The 25,876-nt window shown below is 44.8% G+C and overlaps 1 protein-coding gene across 1 annotated transcript; it reads left to right on the plus strand.

Annotated features, from left to right (window-relative positions):
* The first annotated feature begins 25 nt into the window (after positions 1–25).
* On the plus strand, positions 26–25,590 carry COG4 (component of oligomeric golgi complex 4). Its single transcript, XM_028534733.2, has 19 exons — positions 26–211; positions 1,841–1,923; positions 2,664–2,778; positions 4,900–5,074; positions 6,408–6,601; positions 7,986–8,091; positions 8,595–8,752; positions 9,679–9,734; positions 11,645–11,778; positions 13,838–13,956; positions 14,449–14,615; positions 15,450–15,615; positions 19,879–19,941; positions 22,427–22,543; positions 23,146–23,238; positions 24,075–24,158; positions 24,389–24,490; positions 24,710–24,838; positions 25,025–25,590. Exons 1-19 carry the CDS (start codon positions 41–43, stop codon positions 25,157–25,159), a joined length of 2,367 nt encoding a protein of 788 aa, XP_028390534.1. The 5' UTR covers positions 26–40; the 3' UTR covers positions 25,160–25,590.
* The last annotated feature ends 286 nt before the right edge of the window (positions 25,591–25,876 follow it).

The raw sequence follows: 25,876 nt of genomic DNA on the forward strand, positions 1-25,876 counted from the left end.
ACGCCAACAGGAGGGGACCTCGCGGAGCCGGAAACACAGAATGGGAACCGACATGGCGGATCTCAATTCCCCGCAAAAGGTGTTAGGGGTGCCTCCGCCGCCTGAGGGAGCGGGAGGAGGCCGCTGCTCCGAAATCTCCACTGAGCTCATTCGCTCCCTGACAGAGCTGCAGGAGCTGGAGGCTGTGTACGAACGGCTCTGCGGCGAGGAGGTGGGAGGGCTGAGCCTTTATTTCAGAAGCATCCAGGGACAGTGGGCGTAGGAGACGCCAGCAGGGAAATCCGGGCTGTGGAGAGCTCTCTCCCAGCCGAGGGAAACAACAAGCACCTACTGGAGAAGCAGGAGTGTAGTTGAATGTGGTTCTTGGGACCTGCCATCTCCCTTCACTGTATATGATGCTTCCAAGCTTGTTTTCCCTGTTACCTGGTTGATGCGCCCCCCGACCCTGTTGATTTCTCTTGCTTCTAATGACTTGGTGCCTCCCACTCTCATCGGGAGTAAAGGTAGATTGAGAATATAAACCAGTTCTCCTGGTTCTTAAATTAAGAATAAAGGTTCTCTTGCTTTGGCTTAGGAGTTTAAAAACTGAAATGCCTTCACCCCGTTATCTTGTTTAACCAGTAGTCATTGCAAATAAAGGTGAAGCGGTTTAAAACTTCCTCTTGTAGGGGATGCCTTGGGGGTATAATTTTAGTGTTTCGGTTTAATGCAGAGTTTTGTAGAAGCGTGAGGTTTTAAGACTCAGGCACAATTGCCTAGTCTTAGACAAGTCACTTCATCTCTTGTACCACTGCCATTGTGTCAGATGAGGGGCGTGGACTTTGTTCTCGCCAGGATTCCTTTCAGCACCTAACGTTTTATCTCCTTTCTGCCGCCTTCACTTTTCTATGGCAACCCGATTGTGTCAATACATTTTTTAAATTCAGTTGGGTTTCCTGCCGGTCAAAAGAAAGAGATCTAATCCCTAATCAAGAAATTTAGTGGCTATTCCCTAAAACCAAACATTTAAATAAGGTTGAGCACAAAAGGCAGTTTCAGCGGGAGAAGAGGGGATCGTTGACATTTTTGAATATTTTCAATAATTAACGTGCACCAGCTATAGCAGTTTCTGATATGTTTTTCAGCAAGATGTGCTCTGTAAAATTCTGTACTCTTGACTGAACATTCCTAAGCTTGCATTCATTGAGTCTGTCGGCACTTTGGGGGGAAATTAAGTCAATCTTACAGACAGAGCAATATTAGTTCTGTATTTGATAACTGTCAAATGAAGTTTCTGTCTGGATCCTACTGGACTATTTTAATAGAAATGTATAGCTAGTATTAATGGCTGTTATTGAACCATAAGTCACATACTGTGTTAAGCACTTCGTTACCTTGTTTGGCTCACACAACAGTCCTATGGGGTATCTGTTACTAGCCCTACTTTACAGGTGAAAAACTTAAGCATAAGCAGGTTACATTAATTGAGGTCATGCAGTAAATGGCTTAGCTGAAAGAGAATTATATACTATGGAGAGACTTTCTGTAACTGCCACTTTGGAGGTTTCCTTTGTTTAGCCATTGTATTTTAAAGGCATTCCTGTGTTAGGCACTATGCTAATGATATCGAATAAAGGTTTGTTTTCTTTGTGGTTTCTGCTAAATGAAATAAGATGCACATAATCTTATGCAGTGTGATAAGTGCAGAAATTATGTATTGTTTGTTGATGTTCTGAGGGAGCTTGGTGGAAGGAAGGAAGACATTTGAAATGGCATTCACCCTTCAGCTAAGTGGTTGGGTTAGATAATTCTTAGAGTTCCTCTGAGCATTCTGATGACAGGATGTTTCTTTGTGTTTCAGAAAGTGGTGGAAAGAGAGCTAGATGCACTTTTGGAACAGCAAAGCACCGTTGAAAGTAAAATGGTCACTCTCCATCGAATGGGGTGAGTCTGTTCATCTCAGCAAGAGCTATTGGGAATTGCAACGCTGTCCACTGTATAAGTTATTTTCCCTAACTTTATGTTACAAAATGCCAGTTGAGTGTGAAACAGAGGAGTATTTCCTCAAGGTAAAGTGGACACCTAAGGGTATAGTTAAGTAGTTTTCAAAGTGACCTTGATCAGCAGTATCAACATTACCCACGCTACCTGAAAACTTGTTAGAAATGCAATTCTAGGGCCTCACCCCAAACCTACGGAAGCAGAAACTCTGGGGATGGTTCTCAGGAATCTGTATTTTTAACAAGCACACCAGGAGGTTCTGGTACATGGCTCAAGTTTGAGAACCACTGTTTTTACAAATTTTGTGTATTTGCCAGTCATAAAAATTGCTCTGTGTTCTCATCATCCTCTCAGATTGTTGGTTAGTGTATTTTTTGCTCACTTATTAATTGAGAGGGAAAAAACAATTTGGAGAATCTGTTCGCTGATTCTTTGGCAGTACCTATTTAGCAGTGTTGTTAGTAGTTATAGAAATTAATTGTTTATTAAGCATAGGCCTGAGTTTATAGTAAAACACTCTTAGGGAAGAAAAGCTGTTAGTAGAGTGATTTAAGCTAAGAATTTCGGGAGGTACAAAAGAAGTAGAAGACATAGTCTCCATCTGCAAAAACACTTCCATCTCTTATTCCTACTCTCTGCCACTATGGACATATGTGTGTGTGCTGACAATGTGTTATCTCTAGTCCCAACCTGCAGTTGATTGAAGGTGATGCAAAGCAGCTAGCCGGAATGATCACCTTTACCTGCAGCCTAGCTGAGAATGTGTCCAGCAAAGTTCGTCAGCTTGACCTGGCCAAGGTAATCCCATTATAGTGTTTTGTGGGGTTTTTTTTAATTTTATTTATTTTTAGAGAGGTAAGGGAGGGGGAGACAGAGAGAGAGAAACATCAATGTGTGGTTGCTGGGGGGCTGTGGCCTGCAACCCAGGCATGTGCCCTGACTGGGAATCGAACCTGCAATGCTTTGGTTTGCAGCCTGTGCTCAATCCACTGAGCTATGCCAGCCAACCCATTATGGTGCTGATGTTTGAGTTAAGAGGACCGTAGAAAAGCCACCACATTAGAAAATAGAGCTGCAACATCCAATAGAAATCTAACACAAGACACCAAAACCAGACAAAGATATCATAAGAAAACTCCAGACCAATTGCTGTTATGAATATAGACATAGAATCTTTCAACAACACTAACAAACCGAATCCAACAACACATAAAAAGGACTATACTATGAGCAAGTGGGATTTACCCCAGGAATGCAGAGTTGCTTTCATGTATGAAAGTTAATCTAATATACCATGTCAGTAGAATAAAGGACAAAAACCATGTGATCATCTCAGACTCAAAAAAAGTAATTTACAAAATTTAATACCCTTTATAAAAACACTCAACAAACTTGGAATAGAAAAGAACTTCCTCAACCTGATAAAGGCATCTGTGGAAAACTCATAGAAAGCATCATGCTTACTGGTAAAAGACTGGTTGATTTCCCACTGAGATTAGGAACAAAACAAGGATATTGGTTCTTGCTGCTTCTCTTCACCATCTTACCGGAAGTTCTAGCCAGGACAATTAGACAAGAAAATGAAATAAAAATCATTTGGATTGGAAGATATTTAATACCAACAACAAATGTACTTTTAAATTTTCTAGTAGCCATTTTTTAAAAAGTTAAACAAATACATGAAAGCAATTTTTAAATATGCTCTATTTAACTCATTATCTACAAGATCATTTAAATATATAGTTACTAGAAAATGGTATTAATGAGATATTTTATCTTCATTTTTATACTAAATCTTTGAAATCCTGTGTGTATTTTATGCATACACACCTTAATTTGGACTAGCCACATCTCAAGTTCCCAGTAGCCACATGTGGTTAGCGGCTACCATACTGAGCAAAATAGCACAAAGTCTGGACTCTTGAAGAAGTCACTCTCCGCCTTCGTGTGCCATGCGAAATACCATAACTTTTCCTGATCTGTTTGTTCAGATTCTGCAAAAATAATCACAAAACTAAGCAACACAGACACCAACTCATGTATTAGAGGTTACTTTTAAGTATTGCATTCTTGCTCATTATAAAAGAAAAACACTTTCCATGAATTTCATTTGTCTTATAACTTGGTTTACAATGTCACATTTCCAAAATGTCAAATACAGGAGCTCTCCCTCTAGGGAGCATGCCCGTGCCTCTCCCATCCCTCTCTTTCCTGCTCCAGGTTCATCATCTTTACCTTTCTCTCTGCCAAGCTGCTTTTGCCTCTGTAAGTTGTTTGCTGAGCCCAATTCTTCTCCCTCTGTGACTTCTAAATAAACGTTTGTTACAGTTTGAGTCTTGGCTCTGAATTCTTTCTGAACCAGAACTCAAAAAAAAAAAAGAAAAATGTTTATAAGTAAAATTTCAAATACATTCTGATTCTATTATAAATTTAACAATATGGCCCTGATTGGTGTGGCTCAGTGGATTGAGCACCAGCCTGTGAACCAAAGGGTCACCAGTTCAATTTCCAGTCAGGGCACATGCCTGGGTTGCGTGCCAGGTCCCCAGTAGGGGGCACGTTAGAGGCAACCACACGTTGATGTTTCTCTCCCTCTCTTTCTTCTTCCTTTCCCCTGTCTAAAAATAAATAAATAAAATCTTTAAAAATAAAAAACAAAAAAATAAATTTAACAATATAAGCCAAATATAAATATAGATAATCCCTGTTTTTCCATTAGTTGAATGATCTGGTCACATAAATTGCACAATACTTGTCAGGGGTTTCGGTCATTAGCAACAACAGTTTTGTGAATAGCCATGTTTTTTAGTTCGCTGGTGAGGGCTGTGAAGGACATGGTTAACCTTAATCTCCCTACCTTCTGAAGAGATGTCTTTGAAAGAACAGAACATTGTTTCTGAGCACCAAGTCTTTTTGCAGAACCGCCTCTATCAAGCTATTCAGAGAGCTGATGATATCCTGGACCTGAAGTTCTGCATGGATGGCGTTCAGACTGCTTTGAGGAATGAAGATTATGAGCAGGCTGCAGCCCACATTCATCGCTACTTGTGCCTAGACAAGTCAGTCATTGAGCTCAGCCGACAGGGCAAAGAAGGTCAGCATCCCAGACTGTTGATCTCTAGTTAAGTTACAAGCATCTGTAATCTGAAGTAGACACACTCAACCAGGAGAAGGGCATTTGTGGGGGATTTTTTAGTTTGTTTTTTAATAAAAATTTTACTTATTTATTTTTAGAGAGGGGGGCGGGAGGGAGAAAGAAAGGGAAAGAAACATCAATCTGTTTCTTCTCATGTGTACCCTGACCAAGGACCAAAGCTATAACCCAGGCATGTACCCTGACTGGGAATCGAACTGACGACCTTTCACTTTGCTGGACAATGCCCAACCAACTGAGACACACCAGTCACAGCAAAAAGGGCATTTGTTGTCAGGAAATGTCCCTATCTGGCATTAGACCCTGTATGGGGCCTAGACCATCCCAGGGCAGTGTTCTTATTCCTATTTTCTGGAAAAGGAGACAGTCCAGAAATACTGTTCTCTGGCCAGTGGGTTCTTTCCACTTGCCCATGTTGCCTACTTAAATTAAATTCTTAACCCTGTAATCTGGGCCTTCTGTAATCTCAACTCACCCTTTCTAGCCTTGTTTATTTCAAGCCTTATTTCATGCTGTTCACTCATACATCCATGCATTGTGCAAATATTTATTGAGCTCCAAATGCCAGAGCATATATAGTGGACCCTTGAACAATATGGAGGTTAGGGGCACCAACCTCCCACATAGTTGAAAATCCTCACGTAACTATAGTACTACTTACAATACTGTGCAAATACTCATTTTATCTTTCTCTTTATATTCCTTTGCTTATTTTATTCCCTTTCCTGTTCAGGTATCAAAATCCTGCCTATCATTTTTTTGTAATTTTTAAAAAATATTTTATTTATTTTTAGAGGAGAAGGGAGGGAGAAAGAAAGGAAGAGGAACATTGATCAGTTGCCTCTCACACGCCCCCAACTGGGAACCTGGCCTGCAACCCAGGCATGTTCCCTGACAGGGAATTGAACCAGCGACCTTTTAGTTTGCAAGCTAGTGCTCAATCCACTAAGGATTGAGCAGGACTCAAAATCCTGCCCATCTTTGAAAGATGGGATGTCACCTTCTTTAGGAAGGCTTTTCAGATTAGCTCAACCAGAAATGTGACTTGTGGGCACCTTTATTATGACACCTATCATATACTGAATTTTAGTATAGTTATTTGTGTACAAAGCTTATCTCTTTCACTCAATTACAACTTCTGTGATGATAGGATGGTGGCTGATTTAGCTTTTAATCATCCATATTGCTAGGATGGTATCTTAGAGTAAATGCTTAATACGTATTTTTTTTAATGAAAAGTGGCATTAATTTTCACTTTCTCCCCATTGCACAGGGAGCATGATTGATGCCAACCTGAAATTGCTGCAAGAAGCTGAACAGCGTCTCAAAGCCATTGTAACAGAGAAGTTTGCTGTTGCCACTAAGGAAGGGGATCTGCCCCAGGTGGAGCGCTTCTTCAAGATCTTTCCACTACTGGGTTTGCATGAGGATGGATTAAGCAAGTTCTCAGAGTACCTTTGCAAGCAGGTATGTCCCCTGATTGCTTGGCAGGATAATGATATGGTTCTCTGCCTACAGATTGGAGCACTGAGTAGATCCAGTGTCTGTGGATACATTCTCGCCTCTGGATTTGACTCCCCTTTTCTGCTCTTGCTATAGCTTGGCAGGACTGGATGCATGCATTCATTCAACATTTGTCTGTTGCCAGTCTGCTGTGTACCAGGGATGGCCTAGACACTTGCCAGTGCACATTTATTTCCAACAGACCAAGTGAACGTAAAGGAAAATTAAAATGCAAATTCTCTGACAAGTTGACTTAACCTTTTCAAGTGTCAGCCAGGAACTGGCTTCTTTTAAAAGCATTCTGAGTTGTTAGTTAGTGGTTCAAGGACTTCATAACCAGGACTGAGTCTCAGAATAAGCCACAGTGACATGAAGCAAGTTAGATCACTTAAGGTTAAATTCTGAAAAAGAAGCAGGCTCCAGTTAAAGTCTCAGCCCTCTTCCCCCACCCTAGATAGAGAGAAGCAAATCCTAGCAGGCATGTGAGCAGAAGATAGTCATTTTTTAAAAACTGGATGTCGGAGTGCATCCTGCCCTTTCCCCCGAAATTCTCTAATAGAGCCGTCATCTGCCATTAAGAAAAGTAAGACAGTCCCATATGTGCTGACAGATTTCACTCTCTAACGGATATGGTTTGTTAAGTCAACAGTATGCTACCGTTCCTGTTTAAGTGAGGGGTGTGGCCATAAAGGTGTACGCTTGCATAGGCATTGGGTGTTTCCGGAAGGGCTAACAGTAACCACCTGTAAAACGGGGTTAGGAGACCAAGAGTCACGGGTGAGAGGAAGAACCACTGTTTACCAAACACTCTTCTGTTCCTTTCGAACATTTAAGTCTTTGTGTTTTACCCATTCTAAAAAAAATAATTAATTAAAAATAAAAAAATACAGCTGCTCTGTGGTACTTTTTTAAGTCATTACTTTGTCATCTGGGACCTTGAAATGGCTTCTACTTTGAATCCTTTACAGGCCCCTTCAGCAGTGCCCAGATTCCTTGTGCTGCTTAATGAAACACCATTAATGATAACTCTGAATTGCACCTTAACACGATTATTGAAATGGGGGGCTCTCTCCCTTGGCTAGTGGCAGTACAATATTTCTGATGAGAAGAAAAGCATTATTTATGCCCCTGAGTGGAAGGAGAGCTGCTACCACTGTGCTGAGCTTCTTGTCTTGCCTGAGGCTTAGACAGCCCAGAGCTCTCCAGTGAAGTTCCTCTGTGCTGCCAAAGCTGTCAGGCACCAGGGAGCTGTGGGAAAGGCAAGGCGATGGGAACTCTTTTTGAAAAACTAAGGCTAGCCTTTGGTCTGAGAAATATATGTGTTTTATTTTGTTTTGTTTTTCTTCAGGTGGCCAGTAAGGCTGAGGAGAATCTGCTGTTGGTACTAGGGACGGACATGAGCGACCGAAGAGCCGCGATCATCTTTGCAGACACGCTCACTCTCCTGTTCGAAGGCAAGCTGCTCTCTCCACCCGGGGAGACTTCAGACATTGTCCTCTCTGATCACTGCTTCCTGGCCTTTCTTCTCTCCCCACGGCCTGATGCCTTTAATTTAATCCTGTACTTTGCTGTATACTGGTTTATTGGAGAATTAACTTCCCAGTTCAGTATCAGGTTAGCAGAGATTAGTCTGATCCTCCCTAGCCCTCAAGACCAAACTCTAAGAATAAATTTAACCATTAAAATACATTACTGGGAAGAGAGTAATGCTGGTTTTTAAAGATGTTCCTATAGAAACTTAGGAAAGGTTTTCTGGAATACCAGGCACAGAGCATATTTACCAGACAGTTTTGCTCAGCAACTTCCAGCACTGACAAGAACCATTTGTACTCATTTTAGGAGGTACAACAACCAAAAGGGGTTGAGTTAGACCCTGGATCAGCCTTGGAAGGAAGAAAGGAGTGTATTTTGTGGGAAGAATATTTGGAATTCAACCCTCTCACATTCTTCTTTCTAGGGATTGCCCGCATTGTGGAAACTCACCAACCAATAGTGGAGACGTACTACGGGCCAGGGAGACTTTATACCCTGATAAAGTACCTGCAGGTGGAATGTGACAGACAGGTGGAGAAAGTGGTAGACAAGTTCATCAAGCAGAGGAACTACCACCAGCAGGTGAGCAGGGGAAGCTACAAGTGGTTTAGAAGCGGGATTAACAGGAACACTGAACGGAACAAACTGGAGGGAAAAGAGAAAAAGATGCAGACAGAAGAAAACTAAATGCCGAATGCACACCGGCCTGCATCTTGCCCATCAGGACTTGAGGTGTTCTCAAGATGACGATGGCCTCGGTACTAGGTCGAGAAGGAACTGGAAAGGGCTTCCTGAAAGGAGCACCACAGAAATATTAAACCAGTTCTTTATCACAGAATGTGCAACTGTGCTTTCCAGTGGCATGATAAGAATTTTATTTGCGAAGACCCTGTTAAGTGTCAAGTTATACAGCTCACATTTCTCCTTAGTCCCCTTAAGTGCTGAAAGTAACATTTGCTTTTTCAGAACTTTATTTCCCTATTCCTTTGAGTAGAGAAAATAAAGAGCAGGACTTAGAAATAGTAGCCCCATACAATCTAGACAGCAGTCCATTGGAACACTATTAGCATAACCTTATGGATTGTATTTACTTTTACAGAAGGGGGAGGGAAAGAGAAAGAGGGAAAGAAACATCAATGTGCAGAGAGACATCCATCAGTTGCTTCTCGCACACCCCCAACTGGGGACCTGATCTGCAACCCAGGCATGTGCCTGCAACCCGGGCGTGTGCCCAGTCACAAACAAACTTGTTGCTTTTAGTGGTGCTCAATCCACTGAGCCACACCAGCTGGGGCACCAGTTGCATCATTTTAAATGCAATAATAGAGGTGAGCTTTACCATCTAAATCAAGTAAATCTTTGGCTCATCATCCTGAAAGCCTACTTTTGATCTGCCTGTTAAGCAGACTAAACCTAAACATTCTTGTATGCCAGAAGTTTGGATATCACCAGCAAAAGGCAGATGGGGGAAAGTGGGGAAAACAATTCACATTTTTGGTGTTTTGCAGTTTCGGCATGTCCAGAGCAACTTGAGAAATTCTGCCACAGAAAAAATAGAACCAAGGTAATAATCCTCTTTTCTTTGGCCCACAGGTATTTGAATTGGCAGTCATATATCATCCAGAAACTAGTGTTACAATGTGCTCTGTGTTTTAAAAATATTTTATCTGTTGCTGTTGGTTTTCTTTAGTGGATTATGTCATACAAACAAAAGCATGTATATATAGTACATGGTTCATAAAGAATAATAAATGGTCACCAATACTTTTAAAGTTCCCGAAGTGACTCTCCTCTCCTTCCCCCAGAGGTGACTACTATCCTAAAATTTTAAACTTTTACATTTTCTAATAAAAATCATCCGTGCATGTTAAAAGAAAATCCAAACATTATAAAAATGCATTCATTCAACCAGCAAATTTTTACTGCGCATACGTTACATGGCAGGCATTGGCCCTTCGCACTGGGAACATGGCAGCAAACAAAGTGAGCAAAACAAACCTGGTTCTTTCTTTGTGGCATCTCTGGCCCGTGATGTTTACCATGTGCCAGACATTGTTCTAAGCACTTAAATATTGAGTCATTTAATCCAGGCTTCCTCAGCCTCTGCACTGTTGGCATTTGGGCTGGTAGTTCTTTGTTGCAGAGGACTGTGCTGTCATTGTAGGATATTTAGCATCCCTGACCTTTACTAACTAGATGTTGATAACACACTCCAGACAACTGCAAATGTCTCCAGACACCGGCAGAGTCCTCTCAGCTGAGGATCACTGGTTTAATCCATAAGCAGTTTTTACTAATGAGGAAGCCAAAGCCTAGAGAGGTTGCGTGACTGGCCCAAGGTCATTCAGCTAGAAAGGGGCAGAGCCAGGAAAAGAATCCAAGCAGTCTGACTCTGGGGTCATGCTGTTAACCATTGTGACATACTAAGGGTAGGGCACAGGAGAACAGGTTAATGAAGGAATATAATCTAAGCTGATGAAGTTCAAGGAAAAATTCCTGAGGAAATGACCTTAGATCTGAGACCTTAAAAGTAGTAAGTAGGAATAAGAGGTAAACAGTGTTCCAGGTAGAGCAGGAAAAGTGTGTGCAGAAGGCATTGTTTTTGAAAAAATGGAAGAAAGCCTGTGTTGCTGAATTACAGAGAGCTGGGGAGAGCCTGGTACGAGATGCATCTGAAGAAGGTTTTAGCGTTAGGCCATTCCAGGTCTGGTGTCCTAAGAGCCATGGAAATCTTGATTATGATACGACCAGATTTATGTTTTGAAAAGGTCTTTTGGACTTAAGTGTGGAAAATGAGTCGATTTGTGTATGTAAACTGAAATAGAGGTTCAGCCTCTGTACTTTTTAAATGTACATACCAGTTACCCTAGCACAATTTGTTGAAAATACTCTTCTTTTCTAACTGAATTGTCTTAACACTCCCCTTGGAGATCAGTTTACTGTAAGTGTGAAGGTTTCTGGACTCTCAGTCAGCCTGTAGATGTGTCTCCATGTCAGTGCCACACTGTCTTGATTGCTATAGTAAGTTTTGAAATTGGGAAGTGGAGTCCTCCAACTCAGTTTTTTTTTTCTTTAGTGTTGTTTTTGTTTTGTGTTTTTAGATTGTTTTGGCTATGAATGGGTGTGGGACAGTTTAATGACATGTCCCCAAAAATCTCATCACAGCTAAGTTAGAAGTGGGGGAGGTGTGTTTTCTTTCTCATGAGGCATAGATAATGCTTTCTTAAACTGCGAACAAAAACGCACCTTCCAATCTCTTATTCAGCCCCAGCAGGATTTTAGGGGGTAGGTGATTTCGGTGAAACATGGAAGTGGAACATGTGGTTGACAGCTGTCTCTGATTATAATTGGGTCAGCAGAGCCAGGATGACCATCTGGCAAACCTGGTCCCGGTGGGGAGGGAGCGTTTGGGACTTTGCTGTTGTCTGAGGGAATCCAGTGTCCTGCTTATTTCTTCTGCCTCATGTGTCTCAGGGAACTGGACCCCATCTTGACTGAGGTCACCCTGATGAATGCCCGCAGTGAGTTGTACTTAAGCTTCCTCAGGAAGAGGATCAGCTCTGATTTTGAGGTGGGAGACTCCATGGCCTCCGAAGAAGTAAAGCAAGGTAAAAGGCATTTCCCATATTCCCTGGGAGGCCTGGGGCATGGTTGGCACTGTTCTTTCACAGTTAAGCCACAGATCTCTTAATAAGGAAATAAGGTGGGGGTATCTATGGAAAGATGACTCCCAGGAGAAAATCTAGACTTAACCGAATTTAGGGATTGGACTGGGCCTTTGAAGCCATCTAATCACTTTATAGAGGAGGAAGGCTAATGCCCAGAATGATTAGATTATTTTCCTCTGCTCTTTTCCTGACCAGCTTTGTTTTAGGGACTGGTATTTCAGTGTGTGATAATGTGCACGTGGTGGGGGTGGGGGGAGGGAGGGAGGGAGGAAAGAAATGTATAACTTCATGAGGGAACTTTTAGGAGAGAGGAATATTCCAAACTGGATTATAGCAATTGTTGCAAAACTTTATAGTTTCTAAAAAAATCATTGAATTGAATACATACACTGGGTTAATTTTATGGTACATAAGTTATACCTCAATGTAGTATCGAGGTATCATATTGAGAAAACAGTGTATAGTGTAAAGAAAGGGTACACAAAAAGAGTATATAGTGTAAAAAGGCTTTCACCCTCTCCCTTAGTGTTTCAGTTCTCTCAGTCACAATTTTTGAAGAGATAAATACATTGAAAAAACGGTGACAGTTCTTTTTTAAAAGACTTTATTTATTTTTAGAGAGAGGGGAAGGGAAGGAGAAAGAGAGGGAGAGAAACATCAATGTGTGGTTGCCTCTCACACGCCCCCTACTGGGGACCTGGCCTGCAACCCAGGCATGTGCCCTGACTGGGAATCGAACCAGTGACCCTTTGGTTTCCTAGCCTGTGCTCAATCCACTGAGCTGCACCAGCCAGGGCCATACACAGTTCTATTTTATTTATAAATCTACTCTCTAGGTTTTTAAGAATATTTAATTCCTGCTGGGGAACTATTACAAAATTCCCCAAATTGGAGACTTGAGACCAACTATAACTCACTACTCAGAGCTGTGCTGTCCAATATAGTAGCCATAGCCACATGTTAACAATTTAAATTTAATTAAAATGAAATAACATTAAAAATTCAATGGATAGAGCACAGGCCAGAAAACCAAAGTATTACCGGTTCGATTCCCAGTCAGGGCACATGCCTGGGTTGTGAGCCAGGTCCCTAGTAGGGGGTACTTGAGAAGCAGCCACAACTGATGTTTCTCTCCCTTTCTCCTTTCTTTCCCCTCTGTCTAAAAATAAATAAATTGATTAATTTCAGATCCTCAGTCACATAAGCCACATTTCACTTGTTCAATAGTAACTACTATATTAGACGTCACAGATATAGAACAATTTCCATCATCACGGGAAATTTACTCATTTAGAGAATGAAATGTATTATACCCAATATATTTTATTCTTTGCCCAAAACTTACATCTTTTGAGTCTTACTAATTAATTTTAAGGAAATAATGAAAAAGAAGTTAAAAGTTCTTTGTACGAAAATGTTCACTATATGCCCTGACTGGTATGGCTCAGTGGATTGAGAGCTGGCCTATGAACTGAAGGGTCGCCAGTTCAATTCCTAGTCAGGACACATGCTTGGGTTGCAGGCCAGGTCCCCAGTAGGGGGCACTCAAGAAGCAACCACACGTGAATGTTTATCTTCCTCTCTCCCTCCCGTCCCCTCTCTCTAAAAATAAAGAAATAAAATCTTTATTTAAAAAAGTTCACTATAATCTCCAATTATTCTGATTTCTAACTATCTGTAATAATTGCAGAATATTTGAAAATAACAAGGTGTCTTAATATATGAGAATAGTTTTTAAAAATACAGGCTCTCTACCTGATAAAATATCATAGTGATTAAAAATAAATAAGCTAAAAGAAGAAAAATGCTATGTATAAACACTGAAAATATTTATGATATAATTTTTAAAGTACAGTACAAAATCATACCTATGCTTATCACCATGTAAATTATGTACAAATTTGAAGTAAAGACTAGAAAGGAACATGAAAAAATAAAGACGGTTGATCTGTTTCCCTTGAGGAACAAAGGTGAGTATCCTTTTCTGGTTGTCCCCTAGAGCACCAGAAGTGTCTGGACAAACTCCTCAATAATTGCCTGTTGAGCTGCACAATGCAGGAGCTGATTGGCTTATATATTACCATGGAGGAGTACTTCATGAGGGAGACTGTGAATAAGGTAGGACGGAGGACACATCCCTTGGAAATGGGGTCTTTCTGTCCAAGAAGCCAGGCTGCAGGAATTGGCCAGGCATGTCACATTTCTTGGTCCTGCTTTGAGAATACCCATGCATGCAGACTGAGTGGCACTACTTGGTATGGTTAGAACGCCTCAGCTCCGCAGGGAGTCTCCTTGTTCCTGCCTCCCTAGAGGTAGGCGGGTGAGGAGCCTCAGGAAAGAAGGTCCTCTCCGAAGCCTTACATCCCAGGTAACCTTTGCTTTGTCCTCAAAGCAGGGGTTACCAATACTTAATTTCTTAACATAGTGATCAATAGGGAAGTGAGGTATTTTAATAAGGAGGATCCGCCCCCAGCTGTGACCAGAATAAATCCTGTGGGAAAAACATGGACAAGGAAGGTATAGAAAAGAAAACAGGGCCTGTTCCAGAACCAGCTCAAACAGTGACATGCAGAACTGGAGCCCTTACCGGGTGCTTTGCCTTTTGGGTAGGCTGTGGCCCTGGACACCTATGAGAAGGGCCAGCTGACGTCCAGCATGGTGGACGACGTCTTCTACATTGTTAAGAAGTGCATTGGGCGGGCTCTGTCCAGCTCCAGCATCGACTGTCTCTGTGCCATGATCAACCTCGCCACCACGGAACTGGAGTCCGACTTCAGGTGTGCTTGCCGCTCTTTCTCGTTTCCAAGAGGCACAAGGGTCCTAACTGTGACTGCTTCTAAGGTGCATTTGTTTCTTCCTTTTTTTTCCTTTTGATAATAGTTCAGTTGTATACAGGATATAACCTCTTATCCATAGCACAACATCCCTGACTCCAGGCAGCTGCACGGCAGCCACATAGCTCATGGGCCAAGTCCCTGTTCTGTTCCCTGGGCTGGATCGGAGGGGTCATTGGCCCTCAGACCTACAGAAGAACAGGCAGCTCAAACGAAGGAAGGCAGTAGTTATAATAGTAACAATCATAGTTACCATTGCTACAGGCCAGGTACTACGCTAATTGCCTGCTCTTGTTCAGTCCTAACAACAACCCTGTGAGGTAGGAACTACTAGCTCTGTTTTATAGATGAGGACACTGGGGCTTAAGGAGATTCCATCCCTTGTCAAAGATACCACATCTTATACGTGGTGGAATATGGACTAGAGTCCGAAACCAATGTCTCAAAACCCATTCTGCAGCTCTTCCTCAGCTCTCCCTTTCATTAAGCTGGACTGCTGAGGTTGTTGGAGTTCAGTGGTAATAACTGAAAGCCTCACAGGAAGACAAGAATTGGCTGGTCTTCTCTGTGCTCATCCTCAGTGCCCTCGAGGGGTGTTGGTCTCTCGTACCCTGGCTCTTCAGGGTCTCTTACGGTTGTCTCAGGGACTGGTTATGCCCGGCAAAAAGCAACTTGTGCTGCTGGATCAGGGTAGAGGGCCCTCTGGTCCTCTGTCCAGGAGGCCACGTGGAGCACTGTCAGTCCCCATCCACCCCCACATGCCATTCTGCCCCCCAGGGACGTCCTGTGTAACAAGCTGCGGATGGGCTTCCCCGCCACCACCTTCCAGGACATCCAGCGTGGGGTGACGAGCGCCGTGAACATCATGCACAGCAGTCTCCAGCAGGGCAAATTTGACACAAAAGGCATTGAGAGTACTGACGAGGCCAAGCTGTCCTTCCTGGTAGGTCGCCCCACTGGCCGGGAGCTGGGTTGGTTAATTTCAAGAGGTTAAACTGTGACCTCTAAGCAACAGTATAGCCTTCAACTGGAGCCTTTTCTTCTAGTGTCTGTGTAGAAGGAAAACTCCTTTAAGAAAAGCTCCTTCTAAAAAGTTCTGAAACCATTTCTTACCCAGGGATGTATTTCTGAGGAGCCTGAGCAAGGACAGGCACTGTTTCTTGCCTGGAAACCTGGGTGTTCCAGATTTCGGGAGTGCTCGTTCCTAACAGCACTGCCCAGCTGTTCAGGGCTCTAGCCAGCATCAAGCTTGGCTTGCAGCTGCCACAGAACCAGCTGGAGTGTGTGTGCCAAGCCCCCAGAACGCTCCTCTGAGGACAGTCCCCCAGCATGGGTGGGGTGCCACTGCTTTAAGCCTCCCAGGACTGTTTCTCTAGCACACTTCTTAGGCTTTCAGCTTTCTCAGAAAGGTGACCTTATTAAAGCCCTTAACTACCCAGAATGACAGATGCGATGAAGCCACGAGTCTTCCCAGTTGTGGGATAGCTGGCACAGGAGAAGCATGGGAGGGTGAGAGGATTTACAAAAGGTAGCGGCTAGTTTGTGATGAGCTAAAAAGAACACAGAGGAGTCCTGAGCTCACATCCAGGCTTCCCTGGCACTTGCTGTCTTGGCACAAATGGGAACGGCGCTGCCAGAGGTCATTCTGCTTCGCCCTTATGTTGGTCCGACTCTGGTCTTCTTGCCTCCTGAGGGTCAGAGGCTGGAGGAGACGCAATATCAGAGCTCTCAGTCAGTACACAGACAGGGTCTCTGAACGCCCTGGGGTTGGATGCAAAAGTGTATACATGTATTTTTTTTTTCTAGAAACAGGGTCCTTAGCATTTTAGATTCTTAACTCCCAAAAGAGTTCAGAGCAGTTACTTTGTCAGAGAGAAATGTAAACATGCCACCATCTATCCCAGCTCCACAAGGAAACCCCAGTAACTAGTCCTCAGCCAGATCCGGGATCAGGCTCTTTAGGCAGCGCCCTCTCTTCTTGTCATTGAGAATGTTTTCCCTGGGCAGGGGTTCTGTCGATCTGGAATGTCATGGTTGTTGCCAAAAAAGTATCAGCTCCAAGAAACTGTTGCTTCTGAGTATGGTGCTTTGGGAGAACTTGGCCAAAATGTCTGGCAGCCAGCTTCATATGATCATGGATTGACTTAAATTTTTCCTTTTGTTTACATCCATTCCATTTTTTACAGAACGTATTTCATTCTTTCCTTTCTCTGCTCAGAAATGACTTCTTGCAACCTCCCACAACAAAACTAGGCATCTTTGCCCGGCGGTTTGTTCAAGGCCCCCTGATCCACCCTCCACTCGTCCTCTTGTCCACCACTTGGCCTGCAAGTCCCCGTTGGGCTAATACCTGTATGCATTCGTGCATTGGCTGCCCCCATTCAGGCAGTTTCACTGTTTGCAGGCCCAGGAGATAAGGCAAATGAGAAAGATGATGCTGCCCTGGCTGGTGTGGCTCAGTTGGTTGGAGCATCATCAGCACACCCAAGGGTCACTGGTTTGATTGCCCGTCAGGGCACATATGCAGGTTGTGGGTTCGAATTGGGGCGTGTACGAAGAGACAGCCAATTGACATCTCTCTCACACATTGATGTTTCTCCCTCTCTCCCTTCCTTTCTTTCTAAGAGCAATGAAAAAATGTCCTTGACTGAGGGTAAAAAAAAAAGAAAGAAAGGTGATGCTGAATGCTTGATGACAGGTTTCTAGTTTTTCTGACGCCAAGTACTTAAAATGTCATCACTCCCACCACAGGGCCCATTTCTTATGTCACCCTGATTCATTTGGTTGTCAAGATGAACTCCCCACTGGCACTGACATATCATTCACTGTGAGCTGGGATAAGCCCATTGAGTCCTTGCTTACAGGGGCTGACGGTACAAGGAAATTTTGAAATCAATACCATTTGAACCCAAATCCATTTTCCTCTCCTGACATTACTGTTGGTGCCTTTCAGTGCCTTAGAAACATTTATATTGTCATCTTCATCCTTGAGTTGTCATGACAGTGCAGTTAATTCCCCAGAGCAGCTGTTCACAGCCTAGTGTTGAGGCATGCTAGTTAAAGGCCTTGAACCTTACCCGTCCTCAACAGCACAGCCTTAGCATGGTCAGCAGCGTGACCTTCCAGTATCGGCTGCAGGACACCAGTTAGGAAACATTCTTGGGAGACAAGAGAAACATCCTAACCTCAACTCCACCCCCTGGGGTTCTGGGATTCTTCTCTTACCCTGAAATCCCGAAACTCCTAACTCATCTCTTGAAAGTTGGCTCCTCCCTGCATCACCTCTGCCTCCCTGGTCATGCCACCAGCACACCGGTTCAGAGACTGGGTGATCCTCTCAAACTTCAGTTCCTTCCCTACACGGCCTCTAGGTTAGTACTCCCACCCCACAGCTGTGCTCCTGGGGCATTCACCTGCTTCAAATAATCCTCAGTGTCACCCCATTGTCCACAGGCCAGCATGGCACCAAGTTCCATTCTGACCTCACGCACCTCTGCAGCAGTACCTCTCACCGTTTTCCTACACTTGTCTGCGCACTGCCTCTGCTGATCCCCGAACACCTGCAGTTTTCTGCCAGTCTGCATTTGGTTATGTTCTTTCTTCTCCATAACACATTCATTTATTCATTCATTCAATAAATATTTATTGAGAAACTTCAGGCACTGTTCTTGGTTCTAGAGCTACACTATTCAGTATAATAGCTATTAACCACAAGTGGCTAAGTTTAAATTTTAAAATCTGTTTCTGTGTTGCACTAACCACATTTCTAGGCTCGGTAGCCATACATGGCTAGAGACTACCATGCTGGATACTTCAAATTTAGAATATTTTCATCATCAAGTAAGTTCTGTTGAACAATGCTCTACTAGAGACACAGCAGTAAAGAAGACAGACTAGATCCCTGCCTTCAGGGACTGTCATTCTAGTGAGAAAGGCAGGCAAGAAACAAACAATATCAGATCATCCTGAGAGACATTAGGAAAATATTGAACTGAGCAGTGGGCTAGAAAGAGGCTGGTGGGGGTAGAGAAAGGTACTCACTGTTGTCTCCTCTCAGCCATGTTTCAGCCTCTTAATATTTTAGTTGATTTGAGAGAGAAAGAAACATCAGTTTGTTGTTCCACTTATTTATGCATTCATTGGTTGATTCTTGTACATGCCATGACCAGGGATTGAACCTACAACCTTGACATATCAGGACGACACTCTAACCAACTGAGCTACCCAGTTAGGGCTGTTTCCAGCCTTTCAACTTCAGCTCTGTTAACAAATCTGCCATGGAGCTTTCCTTGAATGCCTCAGACCAAAATGTCATTTCTTTCTCCAAAATGTCCATAGCAGTTTGTGCTTTAATTATCACTTTATCGCATGCTGCTTTTTATGATTGGTATCTCTGCACCTAGCTTAAAAGTCCACTGAATCATGAGAGAAGGAGCCCTTGGCCTAGACTGAGAAGACCTGAGTTCTAAATCTGGCTCTAGCTCTGTGGTCTGTCGCTGTCTGAGTTGCTGTCTTGTGTACCATACTTTATTTTTCTTCATGATGTTTATCACTGCCTGGCATTATAAAATACATATATTTATTATCAGATTTCCCTTCTGGAATGTCAAGTTTATGAGGGGGTGAATTTTATCTGTTTTGTTAACTGCTTTCTCCCTGGTGCCTAGAACAGTGCCTGGCAGGTAGCAGGTGATAGGTAAATACTTGCTGAATGAATTCTGTACTGACCTTGGGGAATCATTCCACTTTCCAAGCAGTTTTGTTCCCATCTATGAGCTGGCTTGATAATACTTGTTTCGCAGAGGGTATTTGGATGAGAAAAATGCTTCCTGGGTGCCAGGCTCTCAGGAAGGATTTCTTTAACATGTGTCAGCCTTTGTGTCCCTGACCTGGACGTGGAGGTTTGGAGCCTCAGGGTTTCTCCCAGACCTGTGTGCCGAAACACGTGGGGAAAGACCTGAATCCTTGGGTCGTTACTTCTGAGGTCATGTGGCTTTGCTGCCTTGGCGTCAGGCAGAGGAGAAAGGGCGAGCCTGGTTCACTATTCCGCCCACCCCAAGACCTGGGGGCCCTGCCTGATGACAGTGCTGTGGGCCGTCCCTAGCCCTCCTCAAGCCTCAGGAGAGCTGCTGCCAGCCGTTCTGGCGCTGGGCTGGGCACAAACACCAATGAGCAAGAAGTCACACTCTTTTGTCTCATCTCCCAGGTGACTCTGAACAACGTGGAAATCTGCAGTGAAAACATCTCTACTCTGAAGAAGACCCTGGAGGTATGGAGGAAATTGCCTGTTAGCTTTTAGCCGCTGCCACCTTCCCTGGCCTCACTTCAAGAGGGAGCCTGTGCACTCATCCTGGCGGGGACTGTGCATGCCCTGGCATTGAGCCAGCTCTGCTTCAGAGCACTCGAGGGGGTTCACTAGTGTTTGACTAATGAGTCAAGGGTAACAGGGCATCTCGACCAACGTGAAGAGCTCCGGCCCAAGATTTGAAAGATCAGAGTTCAGATTAGATCTTCTAGCACATTAGCACGTGACCTTGGGCAAATCCCTTAATTCTCAAAGCTATAGTTCTCTCATCTGTTAAATGAGGTACATATCTCCACCCTACTTCGGGTTTGCTGGATAGCCTAATAAAAAACAGGGTTGAAAACACTGTAAGAACTATAAAGCCCTGTATAATATTTATAAGAGATTAAGTTGAGACAGGATCACCAAACATTGTGTAAAGCTGGTTGCTGTTATCAGTTTCTAAAGCAAGGCTGCATAGTATAATGAAAATTGTTTGCACTTGTAAGTCAGATAACCCTGAGTTCAAATCTCCACTTGACCACCGACCAGTTGTATAGCCTGAGGCAACTTCTGTAACATCCCTGAGCCTCAGTTTCCTCATTTGTAAAACAGGGAGGATGATCTCTACCCCACCGGACAACTGTGAGAATTGAACAAGACAATATAAAGCACCTGGTACATGAGCAGGATGCAGTGATAATAAATTGTATTACTAGTTACAAATAACCTCATGGACCAATCACTTTAAGTGCTAAAAGACAAAGGACCCAATTCTGCCTCTGGGACTGGAGGGAGGCCAGGGTCCTACCTCCCTTGTGACACTTGTACTGGGGAGGCTGCCTTGCTGCAGAAGCACAGGGCTCAATGTGCAGACCAGTGGTGAGTGTCGGCTTTAGGGCTGAGGAGGCTGGGGGCCAGCACACAGGGAAGCAGGCCCTGGCACTGACCGGGTTTCTGGGTGCTCGGAGAGAACAGTCAGGTGGGAGGTGACAGTAGTACTGTGAACTGGCTAGATTAGGGAGTCACCCCAAAAGGGCCTTAGAGTGCAGTAACATAAGAGTGATACAAAGTACCAGTAGCAATGTGTCTGTCATACTGTGTGTACTCAACAGGGTGACTGTCGTTTTTAAGTCATGGCATCTGAGATTATACTCCTGACTTCATCTTTAACTTAGTCTGTTGGATTTTGAAGTAAAATTTTAGGAAATACTAGGAATGCAGAACAGAGCTGGTAGAATTAGCCAAGTGAAGGGAAAAGGGATAGCCATGAGCTAAAAAACAATTCCCATAAATCCTACCAGGTAGGATTTACTTAAGGTCAGGCCTCCCCGCTTTAGATTTGCATTTCACGTGTGTTCTTAATCCATCAGCAGCCCATGAGGTCAGCTGGCATGATGTCCATTTTACAGATGAGGTTAAACAGCTAAAGATAATAAAGATTGGAGCTGCTGCAGGACTGGAGGACCTCTGCATGCTAGATCAGTCCCTTTGCACCTCTCCCACAACGTTACTCCTGCTGTAGCCAAAAGCAGACTTTCTAAGGAGGCTACAAGAAATGTGGGCAGCTAGCAGCCCAAACATGGTGAGCTTCAAGCAGCTCCCCTTGCGGAGTTCTGTATAGCTGGGTTGTAGTGTGGGGATTAGGAACAAGCTCTCTGGAGCCGGAATCCCCACCTTGAATCCCAGTTCCACAACTTCCTGCTCTGTGGCTTTAGGTTATTCACTTCTCTGTGTCCAGTTTCCTAATCTGTAGAAGAGGGATAATAATACCTACTTCATAAGATAGGTACTTTAGTTAATGAAAACAAAGTGCTTAGAACAGGGCCTGGCATACGTAAACAGATAAATTTTACCTGTGATCATGATGATCTCTCTTGGGCTGCCAGGTGACAGGATTTAAAACAGGAGTTACAACAATAGCTAGCATGTCCTTAGTGTACACAATGTGCCAGGAACTGGGCTAAGTAAGCACTTTGTGCATCATTTCATCCAAGCACCATGGAATCAGGAATTTGTAGACAGTGAAACTGAAGTTCAGAAACTTGAAATCACTTGACCAAGGTCACTCAACTAATAGGTGGCTGAGCCAGGATTTAACCTAGGAATGGTTCTAAAGCATTTTCACCAGGGGGCCACATCAGCCTCGTGGTTGCCTTCAAAGGGCCGAAGTAATTTTAAGACTGTATGAATGTAACTACTTCTTAACTGCTAAGGACTTGAAATTACATTCAGCCCTTTGAATTTAAACTGGTACCTCCAGATTACAAAGAGGGAAGTCAGAGCCAGGCAGTTAGCCACCAGGACAGAATCCAGGTTTCTGAAACCCACCCAGGGCTCTTGCCTAGGATCAGCCTTAGCTGTGCCCAGAGAAGGCCCAAGTAGGAGAAATGGCTGGTTGCAGGTTGCTGCCCCCCCCACTGTCCTGTGGCCCATGCACAGAAACCCGAAAACTGGTGTTCTCCCCTAGAGCGACTGTACCAAGCTGTTCAGCCAGGGCATTGGAGGGGAGCAGGCCCAGGCCAAGTTTGACAGCTGCCTTTCGGACTTGGCTGCCGTGTCCAACAAATTTCGAGACCTCTTGCAGGTAAGTCCCAGATTCAACAGCTGGCCGAATCCTGTGCCTGTGTGTTGCTGAGAAGAGTATTACTGACTTACTGTGGGCTATGTGCATAAGGAAGCAGAGAGGAGGGGTGCGGGGGTAGCATGCAAGCCACTGAAACTGTGCACGTCCCTTGAGACTAAAGGCCCGTTGGTTCTTCAGCAGTGCAGTTATCACATTGACAGGCTAGCGTTCTGGTCTTCTGGAATCTCCACTTGGCCCCACTGTGTTGAGATCCCTGAGAAAGGTGCTCTAAGGGAATGGAACCACGTGGTGTCACGGACCCGCTGCTTGGCCTTAGGCACAGGTGCTGCCAGTACCGGGCACTCAGAATGTCTCTTCTTTTGAGAGTGTACACACCAACCTCTAGGCCTTATCTCTGACCTGGACCTCAGCTGGCATAGATCTGGAGAGGACTGGTTGTTCTTGGCCTCTTTTATCAGCATTTTCTGTTTCACTTCAAACAGTCTGCAGATGGTCTCAGATCTGGAAGAATGCCCTGGCAGTCAGGGGATGGGGTAGGAGAGAGGAAAGGCATGGAGAGCTGTGCTTTGTGGTCTGACGCGTCTCCACCTTGTCCTTTGCAGGAAGGGCTGACAGAGCTAAACAACACAGCAATCAAGCCGCAGGTGCAGCCTTGGATCAACACCTTTCTCTCTGTTTCCCACAACATTGAGGAGGTCAGCCTGACCACTGGCAGCCACCGAGCACAGGATTATCTCCTTGTTCCCCTAGCCCTCAGCTGGAGGGCAGTGCAGCTGCCTAAACCAGTGATGTTCCCCAGTGCGCCGCCAGAATTTTTACAACATACAATACCTGACTATTGAGTCAGGGGCATTGACCTCTCCTACCTTAGATTGTCAAATTGAAAAATGACAACAGCTAACACAGCAATTGATATCTGGTATAAATGAATTAAAATTTTACCTATTTTTTTGTCAGATCAGCAAAAAGTGAATTTTTTGATGTGCTGCAGAATTTTAGTAATTAGTTTATGTGTGACATGAGATGAGGAGAGTTGGAACTTGCTGGTCTAAACAGACTTGTCCTTAAGTGCTTCAAAGGCCCATTTCCCTCACACCCTTGTGGCCTAGGTTCCTCCCAGGAGACAGGTTGTTTCACAGTCAGAAGGGTCAGAAAAATATTCACAGGGAGTTTGCCTTGAACGAATACATCCTCTTTTATTGAGGCTTTGTTTTTTTACCTTACCTATCATCAACTTAGCCTTTTTTTAACTTAAGGATTTTATTCTTATAGAACATGAGGCGCTAGAGTAAGTAAAGGCCAGGATCCCATGTTGTGTGAGCCACGGCCACAGCCCGGGCCGTTTGCCAGTGGGAAGGGTGCTGCAGAAGCAGCACAGTCACTGCCCACTGGGGTGTCCGAGCTGGTTTTAAGGTGGATGAGTCAGAAGCTACAGGGGAAGAAGGACCCCTTCTGTTAGAGGGGTGGAAGTGGGGTGAGGATGAATGGTTCTTGGAGAAGCCCCGTGACCCATCTCACTTCCTAACAACAGGAAGAATTCAACGACTATGAGGCCAATGACCCTTGGGTGCAACAGTTCATCCTTAACCTGGAGCAGCAAATGGCAGAGTTCAAGGTGAGCAGGGGCTCTGGGGACCAGCTTATGGAATTACCCACTCCTGCCCAAACCAGCAGCCTACAGCTCCTCATCATACTCCTGCTGGGAACCCTGAAAGTCCTTCCAAGTCCCAGTCCGTAGAAATGCTCCCCAATGGCTTCATGTAACCATCCCTATCCCCCAAAGACCCCACCATGTAGGCAGAGGCGTGGGTAGGACTCCCACTGATGCCTAGCCTCTGTGTGCAGGCCAGCCTGTCTCCAGTCATCTATGACAATCTGACCAGCCTCATGACCAGCTTTGTGGCAGCGGAACTGGAGAGAGTGGTGCTGAAGTCCACCTTCAACCGGGTAAGGTCCAAGGAGCACAGGTCCCCAGCTGTGTCATTTCTCCTCCGCGGAAGTTGAGTCCTATCACTTGCATACCCTATTTGCTACTCCCAGGCCCTGCATATCTAGACCCAGTCCTTCCATGGCTTCTGAGGCCTTAGAGCTGATTGCAACCACCTAAAGCTCTGATGGGCCACAGGGCCAGCCTTGAACAGTGACGAGGCTTGTGTTTCCTTGCAGCTGGGCGGTCTGCAGTTTGACAAGGAGCTGAGGTCACTCATTGCCTACCTTACCACGGTGACCACCTGGACCATCCGAGACAAGTTTGCCCGGCTCTCCCAGATGGCTACAATCCTCAATCTGGAGCGGGTATGCAGGGCCCCCTTTGCCTAGCCAGGGAAAGGTATCTGGGCAGGGAGGCGAGAGGCATAAACCAAATTTGGATCCTGCCGGAACCTTCTCCTTTCTGGGCACCACAGCTCTGAACTTGGTGGAGGCCCAGGCCTTCTCTCAGGATAGTCCCCTCCTTGCTGACTGTCTCTGTTCTTCCCACAGGTGACGGAGATTCTAGATTACTGGGGCGCCAACTCTGGCCCATTGACATGGCGCCTCACCCCTGCTGAAGTACGCCAGGTGCTGGCTCTGCGCATCGACTTCCGCGGCGAGGACATCAAGAGGCTGCGCCTATAGCTGCCAGGGTGAGCCCACCCAGCCCATTACACCTCAGGGCCCGTTCCTTAAGTGGCCATAGCCGAGGAATGAGCAAGGCTCGCTGGCACCGGGAGAGGTCTAACAGCCCAGACCGTTCCACCACTGACAACAGAAATAAGGCATTGACTGACTCGTCTCTGCACCCAGACCTAGCTGAGTGATGCTCTGGGAGCAGCCTCTCCCCACCAAGACGTGGGTTCCCCTGGACTCCTGATGAGGTACAAAAGTCAACCTGGGCCAGCCTTGTCCATGATGGTCATGATGTCATCCCTGGACACCGCAGCAGACAGACTGCCTCCCTGCAGGCGCTAAAGGATCTGGGTGCATCTAGGAACCTAGGGAATTAGGGTTACTCCAAGAGGAGGATGTGATATTTATGACCACCCTGATTAAAGGAGACTCCTTGGAGAGATGCCAGTGTGCTGTTTTCAGGGAGGGCTGGGTACTGCGGGGAAGGCAGGTACCAGTTGCACTGAAATGAGAAAACAAACACCTAAAGCCTCAGCCTCCTCCCACACCCAGAGCAGCACACAGCTACTGCCAGGCCCCACATGATAGGTTGTGACTCATCCGATCCCAGAGCCTACCCCCGCTCTGGGGTCCTCAGCACCAGAAGCTGCGTCATCCCCAGGGTAGTTTCCCACAGTGCCAGGAGAGGTGAGAATTCCTCCCGCAGAAACAGAACAGCTTTATGAG

Source organism: Phyllostomus discolor, chromosome 12 (genome assembly GCF_004126475.2).
Source record: "Phyllostomus discolor isolate MPI-MPIP mPhyDis1 chromosome 12, mPhyDis1.pri.v3, whole genome shotgun sequence".
NCBI lineage: Eukaryota > Metazoa > Chordata > Mammalia > Chiroptera > Phyllostomidae > Phyllostomus > Phyllostomus discolor.